The 22,314-nt window shown below is 39.8% G+C and overlaps 1 protein-coding gene across 2 annotated transcripts in view; it reads left to right on the top strand.

Moving 5' to 3' along the window:
* The window catches only part of mao (monoamine oxidase), a 162,715-nt gene that overhangs the window by 73,338 nt on the left and 67,063 nt on the right, over positions 1-22,314 (top strand). For both annotated transcript variants that reach the window (XM_072585165.1, XM_072585166.1), the window contains exon 3: positions 7,534-7,671. In XM_072585165.1, the coding sequence (XP_072441266.1) occupies positions 7,534-7,671 (138 nt within the window). The remainder of the gene's footprint in view (positions 1-7,533; positions 7,672-22,314) is intronic.

Here is a 22,314-nt window from a genome sequence, read left to right as displayed (position 1 = left end):
GTTTTTTGTCACACATTTCTGTATATTAATTATTTCAGCAGTAACAACCAACTCTGCATACTTAAATCAGTATCCCAAGATCATGTCACGTGTTGACTTTCAGGAAATTTTTTTTTTGAAAGATCAAAAGTTGATGGAGGGTGACTATGTATCCTCTTCGCCTGGTCCCAATGTTCTGAGCGATGGCCAAATCATCCAATTGAGATCATTTTTAGAAAAATCACACGGGCAAAAGTTCATACACCTCCAAGAGAAAACTATTATTGAACTACACCTGAATAAGTCATTCCCATTTTGATTTAATACTGTTACTTTTTCCTATCACTGTTCTTTTATTCGAAGTGTGGTTCCCTATTAATTATCATTCTGACTAATTCAGGATCTCTAGAGAAACCTTTATTGTCTGGGAAAGGAGTAGAAGTAGTGGAAGCATGTATTCATATTGGCTTTAAAACATTATTACTTCAAGCATTACTAATTTTGCTTGTTTGGCCTTTCTTACAAAAAAAGTATGTACAATTTTCTCAAATGTAACTTGCTACATTACATTTCCTCTTTCAAAATTATTCCAAGTTCAAACCTGATAGCCATAGACTCTAGGGTTTCTTTTGTGTACAAACCTTGCACGTTGTTCAGCTAACTGGTTTCATTAGCAGTCAATTTATTTTTTCCCAACAAGTTGTCCCTTTTTTTTCCCCTGATATAGATTAAAACCACCTAGAATTTTTCCATTGGTTCTTGTTATAAATTAAAATTTAAAGATTTAAATTTATTTACCCTTTTTAAAATTCAATTGAATTTCCCATTGTGTGCCTGAACTAGCAACTGGTATCAAGTAATTTTATTAATTCCAATTTCAGAGACAATTACGTTCAGCCTTGGAGATTTTATACAGTGCTCCCATATCGTAGATTCCAGTGATTGTGGTCTGTTCACTTTTTTCCAAAAACTTTGTGTGCACAAGATTTCCATCTCTCTCTCTCTCTCTCTCTCTCTCTCTCTCTCTCTCTCTCTCTCTCTCTCTCTCTCTCTCTCTCTGTTTATGAAGTCTGTTTGAAACAAAAAAAAACAAACAAAATCTACCCTGGGTCAGGAAGAAGCCCAGTGTGTTAATACTGTCCAAAATCACACTTCTCACCACATAGCTGCATGAGAAGATTTTAAACTGTCAGCAGATACCATTAACTCTGTGGGTCTCTGAAGAGGCAGGGCCTGAACCACTAGGCAAAATCGTGTCACACTGATTGCTGATCATCCATAAAACTTTATCTGTGCTTTGAGAAAAAGCTAAATCATTTTTGTCACGACATCTTTCCACAGCAGTTTAAAAAAAACTTATTTTAAAATTACTTTGTAAACTTTTCAATGAAATAAAATTTTGAAAGTCTTGAACTGCTGATACTTTTGGACTGCTCCCTGTTTTAATTCTGATTTCAGCTAAATGTAAGAGACACTCTTTGTAACTGTCACAGGAACTTGCTGTGAATGCAATTTGCACAGAGGCCTTTATTAACTTCACTGGAGGTAAGGACTTACTGATGTCTTCTCTAACTCTGCCTGATGTTCCTACTCGTTCGTCTGCACCTTTTGGCTCCTGGATGACATTACATACTGGCCTGGAAGGAGTCTCCGGTTGTGCACTCAAATCCTTTGCTGGCTGGAGAATTCAGTGACAAATTTTATCCTCTCCTTGCTACCATAAGAAGGCCACAATCATCCCATTGCCAAAGAAACAATCATGTAGTGTGCCTCAATAACTTCAGCCTGGTGGCTCTGACCTCCATAATTGTGAAGTCCTTCGAGGGATAAGTCATGGCTCACATCAACTCCAGCCTAACAGATTGCCTTCATCCTTTTGCAATTTGCCTAATGTTGCAACAGCTTCACGGCAAATGCCATCTCCCTGGCTCTACGCTCATCACTGGAACATTTTAGAGATCAGGGACACCTACCTCAGGCTCCTAATTTATTGACAATAGCCTTGCCTTCAATACCATAATTCCAAACAAACTAATCTTCAAACTCCAAACTCCAAAACCCAGATCTTGGTTCACCCCTTTGTAACTGGAGTCTCAACTTCCTGACCCATTTTAAAGAAATCCTTAATGGGATGGTGGGTGTTACTGGCCAGACCAGTGTTTATAGCCCATCTCTAATTGCTGCACAGGGCAGTTAAGTGTTAACCAAATTGCTGTGGTTCTGGAATCACATGTAGGCCAGACCAGGTAGGAATAGCAGATTTTGTTCCCTTGAGGGCATTAGTGAACCCAGTGGGTTTTTCTGACAATTGTGCTGCAAACACTAAGGGCAGGCATCCTTCCTGCTTTTTCCACTATAAGGCTCAATGCTAGTGCCCTGCAAGGCTGCATATTCAGCCCCCCTACCACATTCCCAGTATACTCATAACTATGGCCAAATTCCACCCCAGCACCATTTACAAGTTTGCTAGTGGCACCACTGTTGTAGGTCAGATCTCAAACAACCACAAGACAGAATGCAGGAAAGCGATTGAGTGTTTAGCGGCATAGTATAAAGATAACAATCTCTCTATTAACATCAGCAAAAGGGAGGAGCTGGTCATTGACTTCAGGAAGTGGATTGAAGGACTTGCCCCAGCCTGCACTAATGGTGCTGAGGTGGAGATATTAGAGACCATTGAGCTCCTGGGCGTAATGGTCACCAACAATCTGTCCTGGTCCACCCATGTTAACAGGATAGTCAAGCAAGCACAACATCACCTCCACTTCCTGAGGAGGCTAAAGAAGTTTGGCATGTCCACAATGACTCCTACTAATTTTTAAAGATGAACCATAGAAAGCATCCTTTCTGGATGCATCAGAGGTATGGCAACTGTTTTACCCAAGACTGCAGGGAACTACAGAGAGTTGGTGAAAAACAACCCTGTCTATCATGCAAACCAGCCTGCCATCCATTGACTCCACCTACACTTCCTGCTGCCTCAGGAAATCAACCAACATCATCAAAGACTTCCACCCCCACCCTGGTTACGCTCTCTTCCACCCTCTTCTGTCAGGCAGAAAATATAAAAGTTTGGATACAGGTATGAACAGGTTCAAGAAAAACTTTTTCCATTGCTATTATCAGACTTTTGAACTAACCTCTCGCATGTTAATTATGATCTCTCTCCCTCTGCACCTTCTCTGCAGCTGTATCACTGTATTCTGCGCTCCGTTCTGCTACACTAATGCCTTTTGTATGGTACAATCTGTCTGTACGGCATTCAAAATAACACTTTTCACTGTACCTTGGTAGATGTGACAACAATACATCAAACTCAAAGTAAAACATGATTTCTTGTTTTGTCTCACTACACTGGAAAGGAACAATTAGTGAAACATTGTTAGTTATATTCTCAAGGAAACCTGCCTTGTCTTGCAAATCTCAGCTGCTTTCTGTTCACAGATTTCTGTCTGTGTTTATTTTTTGGTACACTAAGGAAGAAGTAAATGTTACCATCAGTTTCAGCATCAATGTCCAGTTTGTCGATTTGCAATGTTGGGTCTACCCGCAGCCTGTTCCTTGTATTGGTTACATTGTTTTCCTGTTGGTAAGCATTTTTACTGTTCAACTCTTTTTCCAATTTCTGCAGCATTCTTTTTTTTTAATCCAACGGTAAAGCACACAAATAGGCCCCATAGGCAAACTTATTATGGACAGATTGATTCAATTGTTTCTTTCATAAGTTCTTTCAAAAGTCTATCAATGATTACCATTGCATACTTCTACAATTTCCAATACAACTCCTGCTGCAGGTGACCCTGAAGTTTCCATTAAACTATCCACAAATTACATTTTTGAATATGGTCGAAAAGGGTGGTTCTGGAAAAGCACAGCAGGTCAGGAGGCATCCGAGGAGCAGGAGAGTCACTGTTTCGGGCGGAGGACCTTCATCAGGAAGACTGCTGCTTCTCAAACGTAAAGCCAATTAAACTGTAATGCATTCTTTTAGTTAGATAAAGAAAGTATACAACTGTGACAGTTACAGATGGTTCACTGATACCAGAGGACAAACAGGTTGTCAGCACAGATTGTTTGAGTCTCGACACTCCAATTTCCTCTTCTCCTTTTTCTTCCTTGACGCCAGCAGTTTACATGACCAATACACAGCATGCGGTTTAAGCAAATAGCCATCCGTGAAAGTAGAGTTGGAGCAAACCTTTGTGAGGAGAAGAGGGTGCCAGTCCATGGCATCCTGACAAAAGCAGCCATTGTCAGAATGGGTACCCAATGAACACAGTCTGCCGATTCCTAAACACCAAACCCAAACAAGCAGGCACAACGCGTCCAGAAACTCTAGCCACATTGCCATATGTCAAAGACATCTCTGACATTATTACCAGACTACTCCAACCCATTGGTATCATGGTATCGCACAAGCCTACCAAAACATTTAAACATCGGCTGATGAACCTAAAGGACCCTATACAAACAACCAGCAAAACAAATATCACTTACAAAATACCATGCAAGGACTGTAACAAACACTACTTCGGCCAGGCAGGCAGAAAACTAGCCACCAGGATACACAATTACCAAAAGACATGACCCACTATCACTAGTATCCTTACATACAGATGAAGAAAGACACCACTTCGACTGGGACATCGCATCCATCCTAGGACAGGCTAAACAGAGACATGCACAGGAATTCCTAGAGGCCTGGCATTGAAACTGGCACTCCATCAATAAACATTTTGATTTGGATCCCATTTGCCAACCTCTGAGAAAAAGAATTGGAAATGATATCACCCAGAAAAACAGACCAAGATACATAAATAGCAAGCAGGACAGAACACCAGTGCTTCACTGAAGGCTCATTGATGACGTCACCTAGTATGGTGATGAAAGTTTGAGAATAAACCTTCCAGTTCAGCGAGCAAACTTACAACCAGAAATGGGAGGAGATGCAAGGAGATTGGAGCCACAGGGACAGTAACACATTAGGGAATATGAAGGATTATGGTAAATCTTGTGTCGTAGGTACGCCCTGTAAGTTACTTACACTTAAAAAAAAAAGTTGGAACCTTGCTGTGTGGATCAAAAATACAACAAAAAGCCTTTTTTTTTTGGTACAAAACGTACACGAAACAAATACACAAAATGGCTGATGCTGCGTATGAAGTGGCCAGAGTACATTGCTATCTATTGTTTAGAGCAATTGTAAAAAATTTTAGAATTGGAAGACCTGCAATTGCAGGGGAAATTGCAGTAATCATGTCTCCACCGATTCACTGGTGAATTCCTCCATCTTTCGTTTCAGCATACTGACTACCTTTGGCTAACCTGCCAGATGTTCCTGTGTCTGTGTGCAGTTTGAACCAGCCTGAGAATCTATTGACTGAAAACAGGGACATCTCTTATTCCTGGTGTTGTGCAGGTGGCTGCTCTTTGGAAGTGCTGTGAGTGTCAGAAAGCTGGGGCATTTCTTTCTCGAGCAGCTGCAGAGATGTAGCAGCGAGGTGCTCACCAGACTGTGCACCTCAGATTCTCATCTAGAAATAGACTCCAGAAAGTCTCTCAGCTGAGAGTTGACTGGCTTCCTCCTCAGATCTGGCAGTAGAGCTGAGGGTCTGCAGTGCTGGCCTTCTCTGAGCAGGTCACTGGGTGCCCCTATTGTCTGCACAAGTATTACTTGTGTAAGGGAGATAAATGATTACTAGTGATGAGTTATTATCAGTTTACTGATAGTAATAGGAGAGTAGCATTGCCTGGCTCACCGAAGCACACTGAGTTGCTTGGTCATAAGCACTCATGAGAATTCTGTTCGGTAATAGAGTTAGACTGAGTGATGATCCTAAAAGTGTGAGGTATAAAAAGAAATAATCTGCTTGCTGGAGCTCTGTTTGGGTTCCACCAGAGTCACTCAGGTCCTCGCCTTATTACAGCCTTGGTCTAAACCTGGACAAAGAGCTAAACTCCAGAGGTGAGATTTGAGTGACTGCCCCTGACATCAAGCAACACTTGACCAAGTATGGCATTAAGGAGTTCAATAATAAACCAGAGTCAATGGGGGTCAGAGAGAAAAGTCTATTGTTTTTGGTCATACCTAGCACAAAGGGTGGTTGTTGTTGAATGTCAGTCATCTCAGTCCAAAAATATCTCTGCAGGAGCTCCTCAGGGTAATGTTCTCAGTCCAAACATCTTTAGTTGTTTCATCAATGAATTCCAACCCCACCCCACCACCCCCCACCCCCCCCCCCACCCCCACCCCCACTCCACCATTAGCTCAGGGAAGGATGTTCATTGATGATTTCACAATGTTCAGCACCATTTGTGAATGCTCAGATAGTAAAGCAGACCACATCAATACACAGCAAGACCTGAGCAAGATCTAGGTTTGAGCTGGTAAATGGCAAGTGAGATTCATATTACACACTGACCATCTCCAACAAGAGAGTATCTAACCATCACCCTTTGACATTCAATTGCATTAACCTTTCTGGAGCTAACTGTTGACCAGAAAAACTGAACTGGACAAGCCGAATGAATACTGTGGCTACAAGAACAGGCCAGAGATGTGGAATTCTGAGGTGAGTATCTCACCTCCTGACTCCCCAGTGCCTGTTCACTTTCTACAATACAGAAGACGGGAATGTGATGGAATACTATCCACCTGTCTTAATGTGCAGCTCCAACAACACTCAAAAAAATTTTATCATCCAAAGCAGTTTGAATGATTGAAACCCAGGCCCGCCCTCAACAGTCCCTGCATGGACTTACAACTATATCACCATTCCTTCCCTGTTGCTTGGTTGAAATTCTGGAACTCCCTGCCTAACAGCATTGCAAGTGTACCCACGCCGAATGGACTGCAGCGGTTCAAGGAGGCAGCTCAACACCCTCTTCTGAATGTCTTTAGGATGTGCTAATATATGCTGTCAGAGTTAACAAAGCCCTTCCCTTACAAGCGAATTAAACAAAACGTCAGTCAGCAGAATGTGCTGGGGTCTTGCAGTATTGCAATCTAGTATTGCAGTCTTTTTGACCACAGTCAATGTTACAATATCAGATTTGTATGTATCTTGGATGCAGAAAACTGATTGTCTGGGGTGGCTGACTGGTTATCACCTCGCATCTCCCAGTTATTTTCTTGAAATGAAGAGACAGATGTACTGTGTATAACTAGATTTTGTTTTGTTGAGATTATAGATATTTGCTGATTAAAGTTAGGAATCTTTCAAAACTCTGATGCCAGATAATTTTTCATACTTTCTTTGGTGCTTTCATGGGTACTCAGACCCTGGGATGCCAAATTGATGATTCCCAAATAAAAGCAGTGATTAAGTTAATAATTTGGGTGTCTTTCATTTCAGAACTGAAATGTATGTATAACCAGGTTTGATGCTTCACTTCATACATTCGCAGGTTGTTACATGGGAATTGCAATTGTAGCTCACAACGGCCTCCAGTCCCTAACAGTAATTTAATTGTACACACCGGTGTGGTGCTCATGAACACATTCACTATTTCTTCAACAGAACATTTATTGTATTTCTTATTTTTTTTTGCCAGAATAATCATGTAAAATATGTGGATCTGGGTGGAGCTTACGTGGGTCCAACTCAAAACCGAATCTTACGCCTGTCAAAGGAATTGGGTCTGGAGACTTACAAAGTGAATGAGGTGGAGCGTCTAATATATTACAGAAAGGTAAGATAATGTTAGGGTCTGACTTCATTCATTTTCCTACAAATAATCTCAAGGTAGGCTGATACAAAAGGTGAAGTCACCTGGGATCTGCTGTGAGCTGGTAAGATGGGCACAGAACTGGCTTGGTTATAGAAGACCCAAGAGTAGCAGTGGAAGGATGTTATTCTGACTGGAATTCTTTGACCAATGGTATTCCACAGGGATCTGTGCTTGGACCCCTGTTGTTTGTAATATTTGTAAAATGATATGGGGGATAATGTCGGTGGCCTGATTATTAAGTTTGCAAACAGCTCAAAGAATGCGGGTACTGAAAATAGCAAGGAGGATTGCCAGAGGATACAGCAGGATATAGATAGGCTGGAGACATGAGTGGAGAAGTGGCAGATGGAATTTATTCCAGACAAATGTGAGGTGATGTATTTTGGATGATATAATACAGGAGGAAAATATACAGTAAATGGGAGAAGACCTAGAAACATCAACATACAGATGGACCTAGCGGTACAGGTTCACAGTTTCCTGAGAGTGAAAATGCAACTGGATAAGGTGGTCAAGCATGCATATGGCCTTCATCAGTCAGTGCATCGAATTTAAAACTTGGCAAGCCCTGTCACAGATGTATAGAACTTTAGTTTGGCCACATTTGGAGTATTGTATACAGTTCTGGTTGCCACACCACCAGGTGGACGTGGAGGCTCTGGAGAGGATACAGAAACACAATGTTGCCTGCTTTAGAGGGTATTAGCCATGAGGAGAGATTGGACAAACTTGATTTGTTTTCACTAGAACGTCAAAGAATGAGAGGCAACTTGATAGAAGTTTACAAAATTATGAGAGACATGAATAGAATGGATAGTCCCAGGATGGAAATGTCAATGATGAGGGGACATAGATTTAAAGTAAAAGGGGGTAAGTTTGAAGAAGATGTGAGAGGCAGGTTTTTTTACACAGAGGTTGGTAAGTGCCTGGAATGTGCTGTCAGAGAAGGTTCTAGAAGCAGATTCAATAGCAACGTTCAAGAGGCTTCTTGACAGATTTATAAATAGGCAGGGAATAGGAGGGTCAGACTGTGTAGAGACAAAAGGTTTTTAATTCAGAAAGGCATCATGTGTCGGTGAAGCCTTGGTGGGCTGAAGGGCTTGTTCCTGTGCTGTACTGTTCTTTGGATAGCACCTCTGTCCATGTGAAACAGTGTGGTTGGAGATCTTCCAGTACTTCCAGAGAACTGATCCGATGTGTGTGATATGTCAGATATCACACTTAGTTGCAGATGTGAAATGAGCCCAAACTGTCTGCTATTTTGGAACTGCAATGTTTCTGGGTAAAACTGCATTAGCTTTTTATTTAACATAATTTGGATTTTCTGGTGCATAAATGGTACACTTCTATCATTATGAGAAGATCTATTATCATTTTGCCATCAGCTAGACAATGAGGACATCGTTTTTAGATTAATAGCTAAATGAGAATGTGTGGAAATAACAAATCTGATGCTTTGGGGGGAGGGTCTTGTGTCATGTTTTGTTTTAATACACAGTGTTCACTGTTGTCTATTTTGAGACTGAATGTTTATTGTCATAGCTTTTTCAATGTTCTTTCTAGATTTACTGAGAATTGTAAGTATCAATTTACAATTTACAGTTGAAGTGCTTGTGGATTGAGGCAGCCAAGTGTAAAGGCTATGGATAAGAATGGCCAATTACTAATATTTGTTAGAACTTAGAAAGTAACTGATGATTGTTGCATTCTAACTTATGCAAATACAACATCCTATTTTGGAAAGCAAATGGAAGTATAGATTTGTAAATAATTATAATCTATTTAGGCATCGTGACTGCCTTCTGTTTTTTGTCACAAACTCACGAGGACAGTTTTTGGCCCAGTTTTAACACATTGAAAAACAACAAACTGAAGCATGAAACAAACTGGATCAGATTCAGAATAAACGCCCTGAGGTCAGTACAGCAGTATGAAAAGTCCTGTGCCAGAGTTCTACAGGAGGCTCCTTCAACAACATAACCAATGGAGTTTAAATGGGAACTCAGTATGAAATGAGCTGTTTAATTTTAAGTATTCGTGCACTCCTTTCCAGCTAATCACAGAGTTCAAATTTGTGAATGGCAGGCAGTTTCTCCAAGCACTTCTGCAAACTTGTGTGATTTCAGAGCAACACAGGGATGAACAACCCTTAAAAGATTGATGATCGTAAGTAGAAGACTTATATAATATCATATTATTTTTATATCCAAAATTTCTTTCAAGTTTCTCATTGACTACCTGTGGAATGAATCTTTTATAAATCGACTGATATTATCAGCCTTAATTGCATCTTAGGATGTACATTTGAAATATTCAGCAAATATATCTGAAATGTGGAGTTGATCACAGATGGATTCTGAAAATGATTGTGTGATCCACCTCTGCATTTACTGGCGAAGGTCAAAATCAATCCCAATGATTTTTTTTAAAATAGAATTCAAAAGTGTATTAGAATTTCTTGAAATTAATTCCACAATATGTAGCTTCTCCAGACTAACATGCTCAAAGTTCTTTTGAATATGAACTCCCCAATACATTGCTCTTTTACTTACATACTACATAAATACTTCAAGTATCACTGGCTTCTGCCGCTTTGCTTTCTACCACTAAATTAAACAGGTAACTACAGTCTTGGTTTGGCATGCACCAATTGAAATACAATGGAGTTGACCAGCAGCAGGAATAGATACAGCCAGAGATGGTGCAGTAATGGCTTACCCACAGTTCAGTTATCATTAATCCTCCCTGTATGGGAATCTGTGAGCCCAGAGTTTAGGTCAGAGTGGTGCTGGAAAAGCACAGCAGGCCTGCATCCAAGGAGCAGGAAAATCGATGTTTCGGGCAAAAGCCCTTCATCAGGAATAGAGGCAGGGTGCCTACAGAGTGGAGAGATAAATGAGAGGGGGGTGGGGGTGGGGAGAAAGTAGCATAGAGCCCACCTATAATCTTTCCTGTTGTTTCAGGAACATGCAATTAGTAAGTGACCCACATAAAATGCCACTTCAGAGATTTGAGCACATAAGCCAGGAAACACTGCAGTAAAGTACGGACTGTGATAAACCAGAAGTAAACTTCTGGATAAGATCTTGTTTTATGAAATGAGGGTGCCACTGACTAGGCCAGCATTTATTGCACATCCCAGAGGGCACCTGAAGAGTCAAACAAATTGCTGTGTCTGAAGTCACAAGTGGTTCAGACCACGTAAGGATGGCAGTTTCCTTCCCTAAAGGACATTAGTGAACCAAATGGGTTTTTCCAACAATTGACAATAAGTCATGGTAATCATTAGACCCTTAATTCCAGTTTTCTATTGAATTCAAATTCCACCATCTGCTATGGTGGGATTCAAACCCAGGTCCCCAGAACATAACAGTCCAGCAATCATACCATTCGACCATCGCTTATCGTTAAACCAAGGCCCCCCACAGAGCTTGGAAGCACATTGCACTGTTTTAGGTGAGATGTGAAAGCAAGGTTCAATCTGTCAGTTTAGGTTGACTATTCCATGGTAATGTTTTGAAATACAGTCAAGGGGAGTCTTCCCACTGCCTGACCAATACTACTAGGCTTTGCTATTTGCACATTTCTGTGTATAAGTTGCTGTTGGTTTGTACATTATAATTATTGTACTTTCCAGCAGTTGCTAAAGTTTCAGAAATCATGCTTTGAGTGGAGGAGTAATTGTTATAATGTTTACAGCTGCTGACAATACCAAAGGAGAATGTGTCACCTGTTTGACAAAATAATTTGTTTTTGAAAAGCTGTTGCTGGAGACAGAGTGGTCACAGGTTATTGTACATTTTGACCATTGTTCAGATCAATCAATCCTTGCTTAACCAGAGAAAAGATATTTAGCGGTTTTGATCAGTTCTTGATTTTCTATTGATGCAGAAGAAAACCTTTCCAAGGATCTGATCTAATCCAGATTCAGTGCCATGTGAATTATTGAAAATTTATCAGAGAGCTTTTAACTGTGAGCACCCACAACAATCCCCATGGAGAGTCTTGAACTATTTTGAGGGTTGGATCTGAATTGCATAGCCCCAATAGGCTGTGACTGTTCAGAGGCACTTTGCTGCTTTGAGGACGAGTGTGAGCTTCAGTGGCTGGTCTGGACTTGACTCCACCAAAACAAAAACCATAAAGAACTGCCTTCTGTCCTTTCTAGGTGACCTGCTGCTTTCTCTGTTAAACACCAACAGAAAGGCTATTATGCACCTGCTATCAGTGATCAAATGAAGATTCAGTTGTTTAGAGAGTCTCCGTGTAATGCATCCTTTCACATGCTGACCCTCTGCCAGTTTGCTTATGACATTAATTCTAGATTAAGCCACCATCTGATATTTTCTTTGCTTTCCTTCTGACTGCCTAGTTTCCACATTTCCTAGTGATAATACAGCTGAAGTCAGGATGTTAGCAATAATTTAATGCTGTCAACCACAATGATGGCAGGAGAGAGTTTTAGTGAAGTCTTTTGAACAAAGCACAATAGATTTTTTTTTTGGAAAGCTATGCTAGTTAACAACAAACATTTTGCATCAAAGTGTTCTGCCCAATGCAATTGTACAAATAATGAAATCACCTCCATCACTCTAAGCTAATTCAGTTCATGGGAACATCTGAATGGCAAACAAATGTGATGAAGGATTGTGGTTATATGAGTGAGAAATTAAACATTCAACTGTCAAAACCAGATTTCAGAGTCACACTAAACTGACATTCTATTCAGTGGTTCCATTCAGAAACTGTTATGCACACAGAATATAAATAATAATACTGACTGACTCAATATTTCAACAATCCAATTTTGTAAATAGCATTTTTATATCTGTTTTAAGATGAAAAGGAAGGGAAACCATAGAATAATATAAAGTCTCAAACACCTCAAACAATCTGCATTAAATAAAGATAAAGCTATTATATCCATGAAAATTGAATGTTATATAATTAAAGAGTAGAACTAATTAATACCAATATTGAAGACTTCTGTTACTAAGATGGGAGTGGGTTTGATGGGACGTGACATTGGTAAAGTGAAATCTGATACCAACTCACCATGAATATGCCTCCTCTCATGTTGTACCCTCTATCTGTGTTCACCTATCTCTACCTCACCAATCCACTCTCCTCCCTACCCAAAACCATCCCTCCCCCACCCGCTTTATCTGCAGCTCCCCTTACACCCAACCCCCAGTCCTGAAGAAGGGTTACATGCGAAACGTTGACTTCTCCACCTCCTGATGCTGCCTGGCATGTCGTGTTCTTCCAGCCTCCTGCTTGTCCTCCCATGTTTGGGCTGAGAGGAGAATCTATGATTAGGGATCTGCATTGTTTAGATTATGACAGTCATTTAAACTCTGAGGCTGTGGCTGCATTCCCCAGAGCTAAGCAAATCTGGCAGCTGGAGGGAATGAGGAAATGCCTGTTCTCTAGCAGTTCAGTGCTATTTCATCCCTTTTTGATGGCCAGGAGTAGCACAAATGTCGTCCCCAGGCCTTGGGCAATTCTGCTACAATTTGTTCTTCCTTGCAGTTGATATAATCCCATCCCCATAATCCTTCCACTGGGCTCCAAGCACCTGTATTATCTACCTACCATGTAATCTCTCCCCTAGTCCACCTACTTTCTACTGCAGGTTTTCCAGCTTAATAGCCAATCAAGCTTTCAATTTGGACACATTTGGGAAAAAAAACACAATCAACTAGGATTCGGTTGTTCACCTTAACAGGACACTTGTGCAATTGGGCTTTCTGGCTTTCCTGGCTCAGACATGTGTCCCTACTTTCTATGCCTCTGTATAAATATTGGGTTCATACTTTCCAATCTCTATTTGAAAACCATTCAACTAATGATGACAATGCCTGAACATAACAATTCACAGGCAACTTTATATAGCCTGTATTCTATTTGTGGTTTTGTTCATTGCTTGAGTGGATGGAGGTATGGGGAACTGACTCCTCAATCTGTAGAATTTTTTTTTCTGTTAGGCCTTTCCGCAAATTGAGGTGACTCATCTCCCGTGCTTTTGCCCGGTCTTTCTCATTCCTTTTGAATTGCTCGGCCAAATATCACACACTCTGGCATGTGAGAGATTAGATTAGATTAGATTAGATTCCCTACAGTGTGGAAACAGGCCCTTCGGCCCAACCAGTCCACACTGACCTCTGAAGAGTAACCTACCCAGACCCGTTTCCCTCTGACTAATTGACCTAACACTATGGGGGAATTTAGCATTGCCAATTCACCTGATCTGCACAACTTTGGACTGTGGGAGGAAACCAGAGCACCCGGAGGAAACCCACGCAGACACTGGGAGAATGTGTAAACTCCACACAGACAGTCACCTGAGGCTGGAATTGAACCTGGGACCCTGGTGCTGTGAGGCAGCAGTTTAGCTTCAGTTCTGTTTCAGTTGCTGGTGACTGTTTGAATGTGAGCCACCTACCTATAACATAGCACGTCATACACCATTTGCACAAAAAAATACTGAAAATGATCAGCTGTCATAATGCGGCAGAGAAGGAATCCTGCTGTGCTGCTGATTCTACTGCAGCCTCTGTCAAAAAAGCTCTTCTTTTATTTCATACATGTGGGAGACATTCACACCAGGATGGATGGATGGAGGAATGACCATTGAGGTGTGAGAAGGTCCTTGCTGGATTTATAATGGGTTTCCTTACTGTGTACCACACAAAGACTTTGGCGTCATTCTTGCCATTGGGTTTTACTGCACAGTATACAAATGTCCAGTTGATCTATGTTCTGTTTATTGTTCATTCATGCATCACTCACCTTTACTTCTTCTAGCTTCCCTTTAAATATATCTGCGCTACTCATCCCAGCTAGTTGATGTAGCAGTTACACATTCTCACCACTCCCTGGATAAAGAAGTTACTCCAGAACTGCCTATTCAAATATTACTCTCTCATATTTATGACCTTTAGATTTGGACTTCCATCAAGCAGAGACATTTTCTTGATGTCTACTCTATAAAACTCCTTACTTTTATAAGCCTCTATTAGGTAACCCCTCGACCTGCTTTTCTGATATGCTTTTTTCCTGTTGATAATGGTGCCATCATTTGTAAACTTTTGTATTTTTGCCAATGCCTTTCTATCCTTTCATGATAAACAAAGACCAGATTCATTTCCAAAAATGGCATAGTGTCCTGATTTAAATATTTTTAAGAGGTTACTGCTAATTTTGAACAAGAATGCTGCATTCCTATTTTGAGACTGGTTCAAAAATTGTGAAGGGTGGAATTAAACAGGAACTCATTCCCAGATCCGTAGCCCCATGCTTTAATATTTGAAGATGAGTACTGACATTCTTAATTATCCTTCTTATATTTTAAGTTGTTCAGTTGTTCCTCTGTTTTCATTTGACTGCAAGCAAACACCCCAACATCATTTTTGTTACACTAACTCTGTTACGCATCTGATCTCCTCATTTTCTGTGTTCTTAATGCAAGACTAGTTGGAAGGAGTACCCACTTACAATGGCCGGACAAGATTGGGTTGAGAAGCAAGACAGCTGCACAGACCAGAGTTGAATTGACACAAACAATTGGGTTTTCTTTATACAGGCAGTTCTTTTGTCAAGGGTGGTAGGAATTTGTAAATCTTTCCATGAAACTTTGTCAATGATAATTAGATCTTTTCAGGTATATTTTGATAGCTATGGGTTTCAAAGGATATGCAGCAATGCGAGATCCATGACACTATCTCAACATTGTTATGTCCTGACTAAATGTTTAGGGCAGCAGTAAAGTGGGGAATGACAGTGCAAACACTGAGGTGAGTTCTAGAAAATGATGGGAGGCTGTGCAAATTAAATTGTATCATTATGATGTCCCATATTAGAGAGGGTAGTTAGATTGTTTAAAATTAATTTGAAGGACTTTTATATCTGTGAATGCTATTTATTTTTATTCTCCAAAGGAATGTGAGCATTTCTAGCCAGGTCTGCATTTGTTGTCCATCTCTAATTCCCCATGAGCTACTGATGAGCCACCACAGTCCATGTCATGTAGGTACACTCGCATTACTGTTTGGAAGGGCATTCCATGATTTTGACCCTGAGATGGTAAAGGAACAACAGTATAGTTTCACATTAGGATGGTGTGTATCTTGGAAAGGAGCTTGTAGCTGCTGGTATTCCCATGCATCTTCCATCTTGCAGGAGGTAGAGCCTAAGCCTCAACATTGTCCAATTCGCTACATATTGATACAGGCAGCTTGAATATCTGACAAGATGTGAATGATGCTGATCATTGAGCAATTATCAGCAAACATCCCCACTTCTGACATTATGATCGAGGAAAGGTTGTTAATGATGCAGCTGCACTTGGTTGACCCTAGAACACTACCTTGAGAAAATCCTACAGTGGTATCCTTAGGATCAGATGGTTAACCTCCCACAGCCATATCTCTTTCTTTATGCTAGGTACATCTCCAACCACTAGGCAACTATAGCCCTTGAGCTTTGAAAGACAATGACCTAAAGTTTATTATGCCTCTTTGAAGATGCATTCAATCAAACACTGCCTAAAGACAAAGCATCAGTTTGACTTGAAACGTCAGCTCTTTTCTCTCCTTAAAGATGCTGCCTAACCTGCTGAGATTTTCCAGCATTTTCTCCTTTTTTGGTTCCTGGAATTTAATTCTTTGAATCAAGACTGTAATAAGGTCTGGAGCTGACTTGCCCTGATGGAATCCAAATTGAAGATTGGTTAGTTATTGCTGAGTAAATACCACTTAAAATCACTATCAGTGACACCCTTCATCACTTTGCTACTAATTAAGACTACACTGTTGGTGGAGCAGTTGACCTGATTGGATTTGTCCTGAATTTTTGTGGACAGGATATATCTAGGCAAATTTTTCATTTTGCTGGATGCTAGTGTTGCAGCAGCACTTGAATAACTTGACACTGGAGACCTGACTAGTTCTGGAGCACGAGATTTTCCTCTGGAACTGTTGTGGTCAGGGTTCATAGCTTTTACTGTATTTTTTTTTGTCCTTTTTATCCCCTGTTAATTTTTTTGTTTTTTTTTTCTTTTTTTTTTAACCCCCACACTACCGCCTAACTGCGGTAGTGCTTATTTTTTCCCCAGCACCCATGGTGTGTGTGTGCAGGTGTGAGACACAGTGAGAGACACAAAGTGCACCAATCTTTATTCAATTTCCACCACCAGGAAGATATGAAAAATACCCGAGTGGCCAGTGACAAGCATTGCCCTTCAAACCAAAGGGCAATGCTGTGTGATCAAAACAGTGAAGGGGAGGGTAGGGACTAAATCAAAATAGAGTTGGAGGGAGAAATGATGCACTCCACTCCCTGCGGAGCCCACCTCTCCAAAGCTTTTACTGTATTTAGTGCACTCAGTTGTTTATTGTCCTCAAGTGGAGTAAATTGAATTGACTACAGACTGATGTTTGTGGTGATTGGTCATAAGGGAAGAAGCTGAAATGAATTATTTGCTCTATATTTCTAACATACATATGGACATATGAATCTAGATGAGGAGAAGGCTATTTGGCTGCTCGGTTTGCTCTGTAATTTAATAAGGTCACAACTGATTTGATTGTAAGTGACATTGAGCTCATATACAAGGCTCCATCATCAGTGACAATGGGAGTGTTCAAAGAGGTTTCTCCTCCTGATAGGTGTTTAATTATTCATTACCATCCTTGACTGGGTATAGCAGGGTTGCAGAGCTTTGATTTGATCTATCCATTGGATGCAGTTCTCTCCTGCAGGCTGCTTCTGATGTTTGGCATGTAGTCCCATGTTGTAGCTTCACATCTCATTTTCAGATATGAATGGTTTGGCTCCTGGCATTCTCTTTTGTAATCTTCTTTGAACAGTGCATCTAGCTTCTGGCTTGATGCTAGAGTGAGAGATATGCTAGGGAAGAGAATACAGATTTCATAAAACAATTCGTATCTTGACAGTACAATAGTTCAATATAATTTTATTCCTGTTGATGGGCTACAGTGCCTCAATGCTCAGATTGAACTAGACCCTCCTGAATCTATTCAATTTAGCTTGGTGGTAGTGCAATACAACACCAGAGTTCTATAAGAAGATGGGAGATTCTGTCCACAAGGATTGTGCAGTGGTCATTCCTAGCAAGACTGTGATGGTTGATTGGTGAGGGAAAGGTCAGGAAGATTCTCTACCTTATTTTGCTCACCCAACAGCTGTCGCTGGCCCAGTCTAGCAGGTATGTCCTTTAGGGCTTGCCAACTCAGCCCGTACAGGTGCTTCCAAACCAGCCTTGGAGATGGATGTTGAAGTTCCCCATTCAAAGTATCTCTTGGCCTTTGCTCTTGCTTCTTCTAAGTGACGTTCATTTTGGATTATCAGTCCATCAGCTCAGGAAGGGTGGTAGGTCCTAATCAGTAAGAGATTTGATTGTCAGCATTTGATCTGATGTGCTGAGACTTTATGGGGCTCAGGGTCAGTGTTGAGCTATGGAGGACCATTTGTCTTGTCTGTGTACTGCCACCTCTAATGGATCGGTTTGTTGGTCAGACAAGTCATAGTGATGGAGGAGGTGGTGATGAAGGAGACAGAGCATTGCTGAAAGGTGTGATTTATTGAGTATGACTGCTAGGCTATTGCTTAACTCATAATTTTAAAGTCAAGAAGCCAGCACATAGAATTAAATGATAAAGCAAGCAAGTTTAACATTGAAAATTCACAGCATCCTAAGAATGACCCTAGACTAAGGCAGGAGGAACTGACTGAGATTACTGGGAATACCAGAGAGGATTGCAACTCTGAGCCCAGGTGAATGTCTTTAAATAATATACACAAATACAAGGAGGATTAAGAATCAAACTTTATATTGTTGGCAGATTATAATATTATAGCTATTACCAAGTTGTAGCTAAATAAAGATGAAGAGTAGCTTGATACAGCTCAGAGGCAAAAACACAGCTAGATGAGGATTTTGTTTCTTTACTTAAAGATATGAGGCAAAATTGTTAAACCCGTATTCAGTATAAATGAGGTGAATGTAGAATTGATTTACATTAAAACTTACTGATGAAAGAAGCTAGTTAGGGAGTTGCAATACATGACTTAACCAGTAACATCCATTTTTCTTGAAAAAATAAATTAAAAAGCATTGGTATCTGTTGTAAAGATCACGTCTTTTTATTTTTATTTTTGGATTGTAGTCCAAAATGGGAAAACAATACTACTTTAAAAGATGGAATTAGTGGAAAGAGATGTTGCAGTTTTAAAACAACTTACTGGGACTCATTGTAAGTTGTATTTACACCATTGCTTTGTTCAAGCAGTGCAGGAGAATTGTTTGACTCATTGACATTGTGGGTGTGCGTTCAAGACAGTTTTGCTCAGAGAGCCTGTGATTGGTTTCCCAATCAGGGCTAGGCGTACGGCTCAAGAATTTTCAGCATGACAACAACTTTATGATTGACTCCGGACAGGTAGACAGACTACATGTGAACAATACAAGAACATAAAGCCTCCAGACTCTAAAAAGACAGCATCTCTCTCTCTCTCTGTCCTTGCTGAGAAGTATTACGGAATTGGAAGATAGTTAGCCAGATATTTTCTCTCATCAATTGCACATAAGCTATTGCCTCTAACCAGTGACTGAGAGACTGAACAAATAATTTGCCCAACTGTGGTGCATATGTAGTAAAATCTGAAACAACTTGGAAAGAAGATGATTGGCGATCAGAAGGACTTGGAAGAAGCAGGACCTCTCAGTGAATTCCATCGAATCCTGGCAACTGGTACTAGTGACCTGTGTTTTCCTAATTTGGATTTTTCACTCGTAACATCCATGATTTTGTTTGTTTGTCTATATCTATCTGTATGTGTTTGAAGGGGTTTAGGAAGGAGTTGAGTTGATAATTCATACCTTGCCAGTAGTTAGAATGGACTTATTTGTAATAAATCATAGTTTCTTGTTAAATGCAGATACCTAGTCAGTATTTTCTGTTAACCTGGGTATACCAGGTAGGAAAATTGGGAATTTTGAGTATTTGAATTAAATCTTTAACTTTCGCAATGACCCCGATAGCAGTGGAGCTCGAGAATTGGTGTGCTTTCCCAATGGGTTGTGATACTGTTCCAATTTATCAAACCAGAGTAAGCTTATAGATACTAAACTATATAAGCCAATTAATTATGGATGTTTGATTGTGAATAAAATTGGCTTTGTGAAGTAAGAACTAATCAAGAGAATTTCGGCACAAGGCAAAGACAAGTGATTTCATTGTTGAGGAAATTAACTGGCATTTATTTAAAGTTTACACATTATCTGGATGTTGCAGAAATTCATTGCAGCTACAACCTTCGGGACATAGTCAAGGACAAACTTCATCAGCTGTGGGCTACATAAGCAGGTCAGACACTGAGAATTCTGTGGATGGTATCCCACCTCCTGACTCCCCAAAGCATGTCCCCCAGTCTGCAAGGCATAAATCAGGAATGTGATGAAATAATCTCCTCTTGCCTGGATTAATGCATTTCTATGTATAGCATTATGTTTCATTAATATTTCTGTACCATCTGTACTTTAGAAGTAATGGTGGAAATGAAAGAGTTAAGATATACTATCACACATGGACACAATGACAGAAACCAGTTTCCTTTTTGAAAGAGACCCAGCCAGAAGGTTAGAGAGTGTGCGGGTTTCTATCAGGGAGAACATCTCAGCCAATGTGTTGTTCACTTTGCAATCTCCAGAACAGTTGGGGCTGAATAGAAGTCATAGGTGGTTTAAAAGTCACTAAGACAGAAGCTTCAGAAACAGAAGGTTGTGGAAGAGAAGTTTAAGGAATCCATATTATGAAACAAGTGGTTGTGTTAGCAATTTGTTTAAAGGTTTTAGATAGAATGAGCCCCCAAACTGTTATGAAATGGTGTAAATCCTCCCCTGTTAATTTAAACCAGCAACACATAAAAGATTTACCCCAGGCGGTAATCTGTGAAAATTCAAGAGGCAAAGAACTATCCCAAAAATCACTACTTAGAATCAAAGTTGTTAATTTTTACTTTATGTTTAACTTTAAAAGTATTAACTAACAAATATTTACAACTCATTTATCTAAACCTATCTTTTACCTTCCCCTCTACAATACTAGTCTGATAAAACCCCGATTAAGATTTACCAAAAAAATTCAAATTTCAAAACCAATAAGCTTCCTCAGTCTTTTTTCTTCTTAGGGTTTCTGTTTCACAGGTTATTGATAGATAAAGGTACCTTTTAAGAGAGCTATTCTGCGGGTGTCTGCAGATGTTGGTGGCTTGGCAGATCTCCCCGAACTGTTCAATTTTTCTCTGGTCTTATATCCCAAAGCATTCGATTGTTTAATTGGTTTTAAACTTGTCAAAATAGTAAATTCAAACTTGTTTGGTTTTTGATATTTTGGGGTATAGTTTAAACTGATTGGCTGAATTTGAATTTGTTTTGTCTCAAAGCAACCCAGCCAGTGCTAGCTGTTCTGACCAAGCATTACGTTGTTACCTTGTTCCAGACTCTGTGTCTCTGTAAGTCCTTGTTGACTTTTCCACTCAGTTTAAGGTACAGTACCCCTTACCTTCATAACAAACTAAAGAAGATAACAATGAGTAAATGTAGACATTTGCCAGAAAGAATCTAAGTACAGAGCTTTAAAATGGAAACAAGGTGACTCTTCGATGTGGTTTGAGTATGTGTAATTTTGTTGTCAAGGGAAAAATTCCTGAATCATTATATCCTGATATTGTAATGCGACTGTATCAAATCATTCTTATATTGAGTAAATTAGTTTTTGTTTTCCTTTTTGGCTGTAACAAACTTTGATCTTTTTTTCAAAGTACATTGGTAGCCTCTTGTGAATATGTTCATAGACTGACCACTACAGTAATAAAATTATAAGAATAAAATGTATGGTCTATAAAGCTGGATTTCACTCTAGAATCAGACTTGTGCAATACTGGTGTCAAATGGGATGGTGCTACTTTTTCTTGGCCTTACTTGTGTTGTGATAACTGTTGGAACCAGATTGAGATGCTTGATTTTGGAATCTGAATTCCTGACCTCATTAGTTGATTAAGTCAACATCAAAGCCACTATTTCAGTCGTGTCCTAATCAATGTAAATTCAGCATTTTCTTGCCTGTATAATCAAATGCTTCTTTAATACCAAGCCACAATTACATTGAGCATTTTTATAGATTTTCCACTTGCACTGTCACCTTGCAAAAACATTTTAGCTCAGTCACTAAGAACCACATTTTACCTCTTTAAAATGTTGATAGTGCATCTTTGAACATATTTTCAGTTAACGATTGATTTGGATAAACCCTTTTATGTAGTTGCTGATAAAAAGTAATTTTAGACTAATCTAGATCTCTTGTAAATCTTTATTGCACATCTAAGGCACCTGTGCTACAAGACTAAAATGAACACTTTAGATTGGCAGGTAGAAGTCATAAATTCTATCTTGTTTTCAACAAACTTTATACCGTTAAAATCAATTGCTCACTGAAATTTGCATTTAAAGTGAAAGGTGATAGGAAAAATTCAAACAGCAAATTATTCTGCAATACTGTCTGATCTAAAGAGACATTATCC

This window comes from Chiloscyllium punctatum, chromosome 15 (assembly GCF_047496795.1).
Source record: "Chiloscyllium punctatum isolate Juve2018m chromosome 15, sChiPun1.3, whole genome shotgun sequence".
Lineage (NCBI taxonomy): Eukaryota > Metazoa > Chordata > Chondrichthyes > Orectolobiformes > Hemiscylliidae > Chiloscyllium > Chiloscyllium punctatum.
The sequence above is the reverse complement of the archived record's forward strand: the minus strand, read 5'-3'. Positions and strand labels throughout refer to the sequence as shown.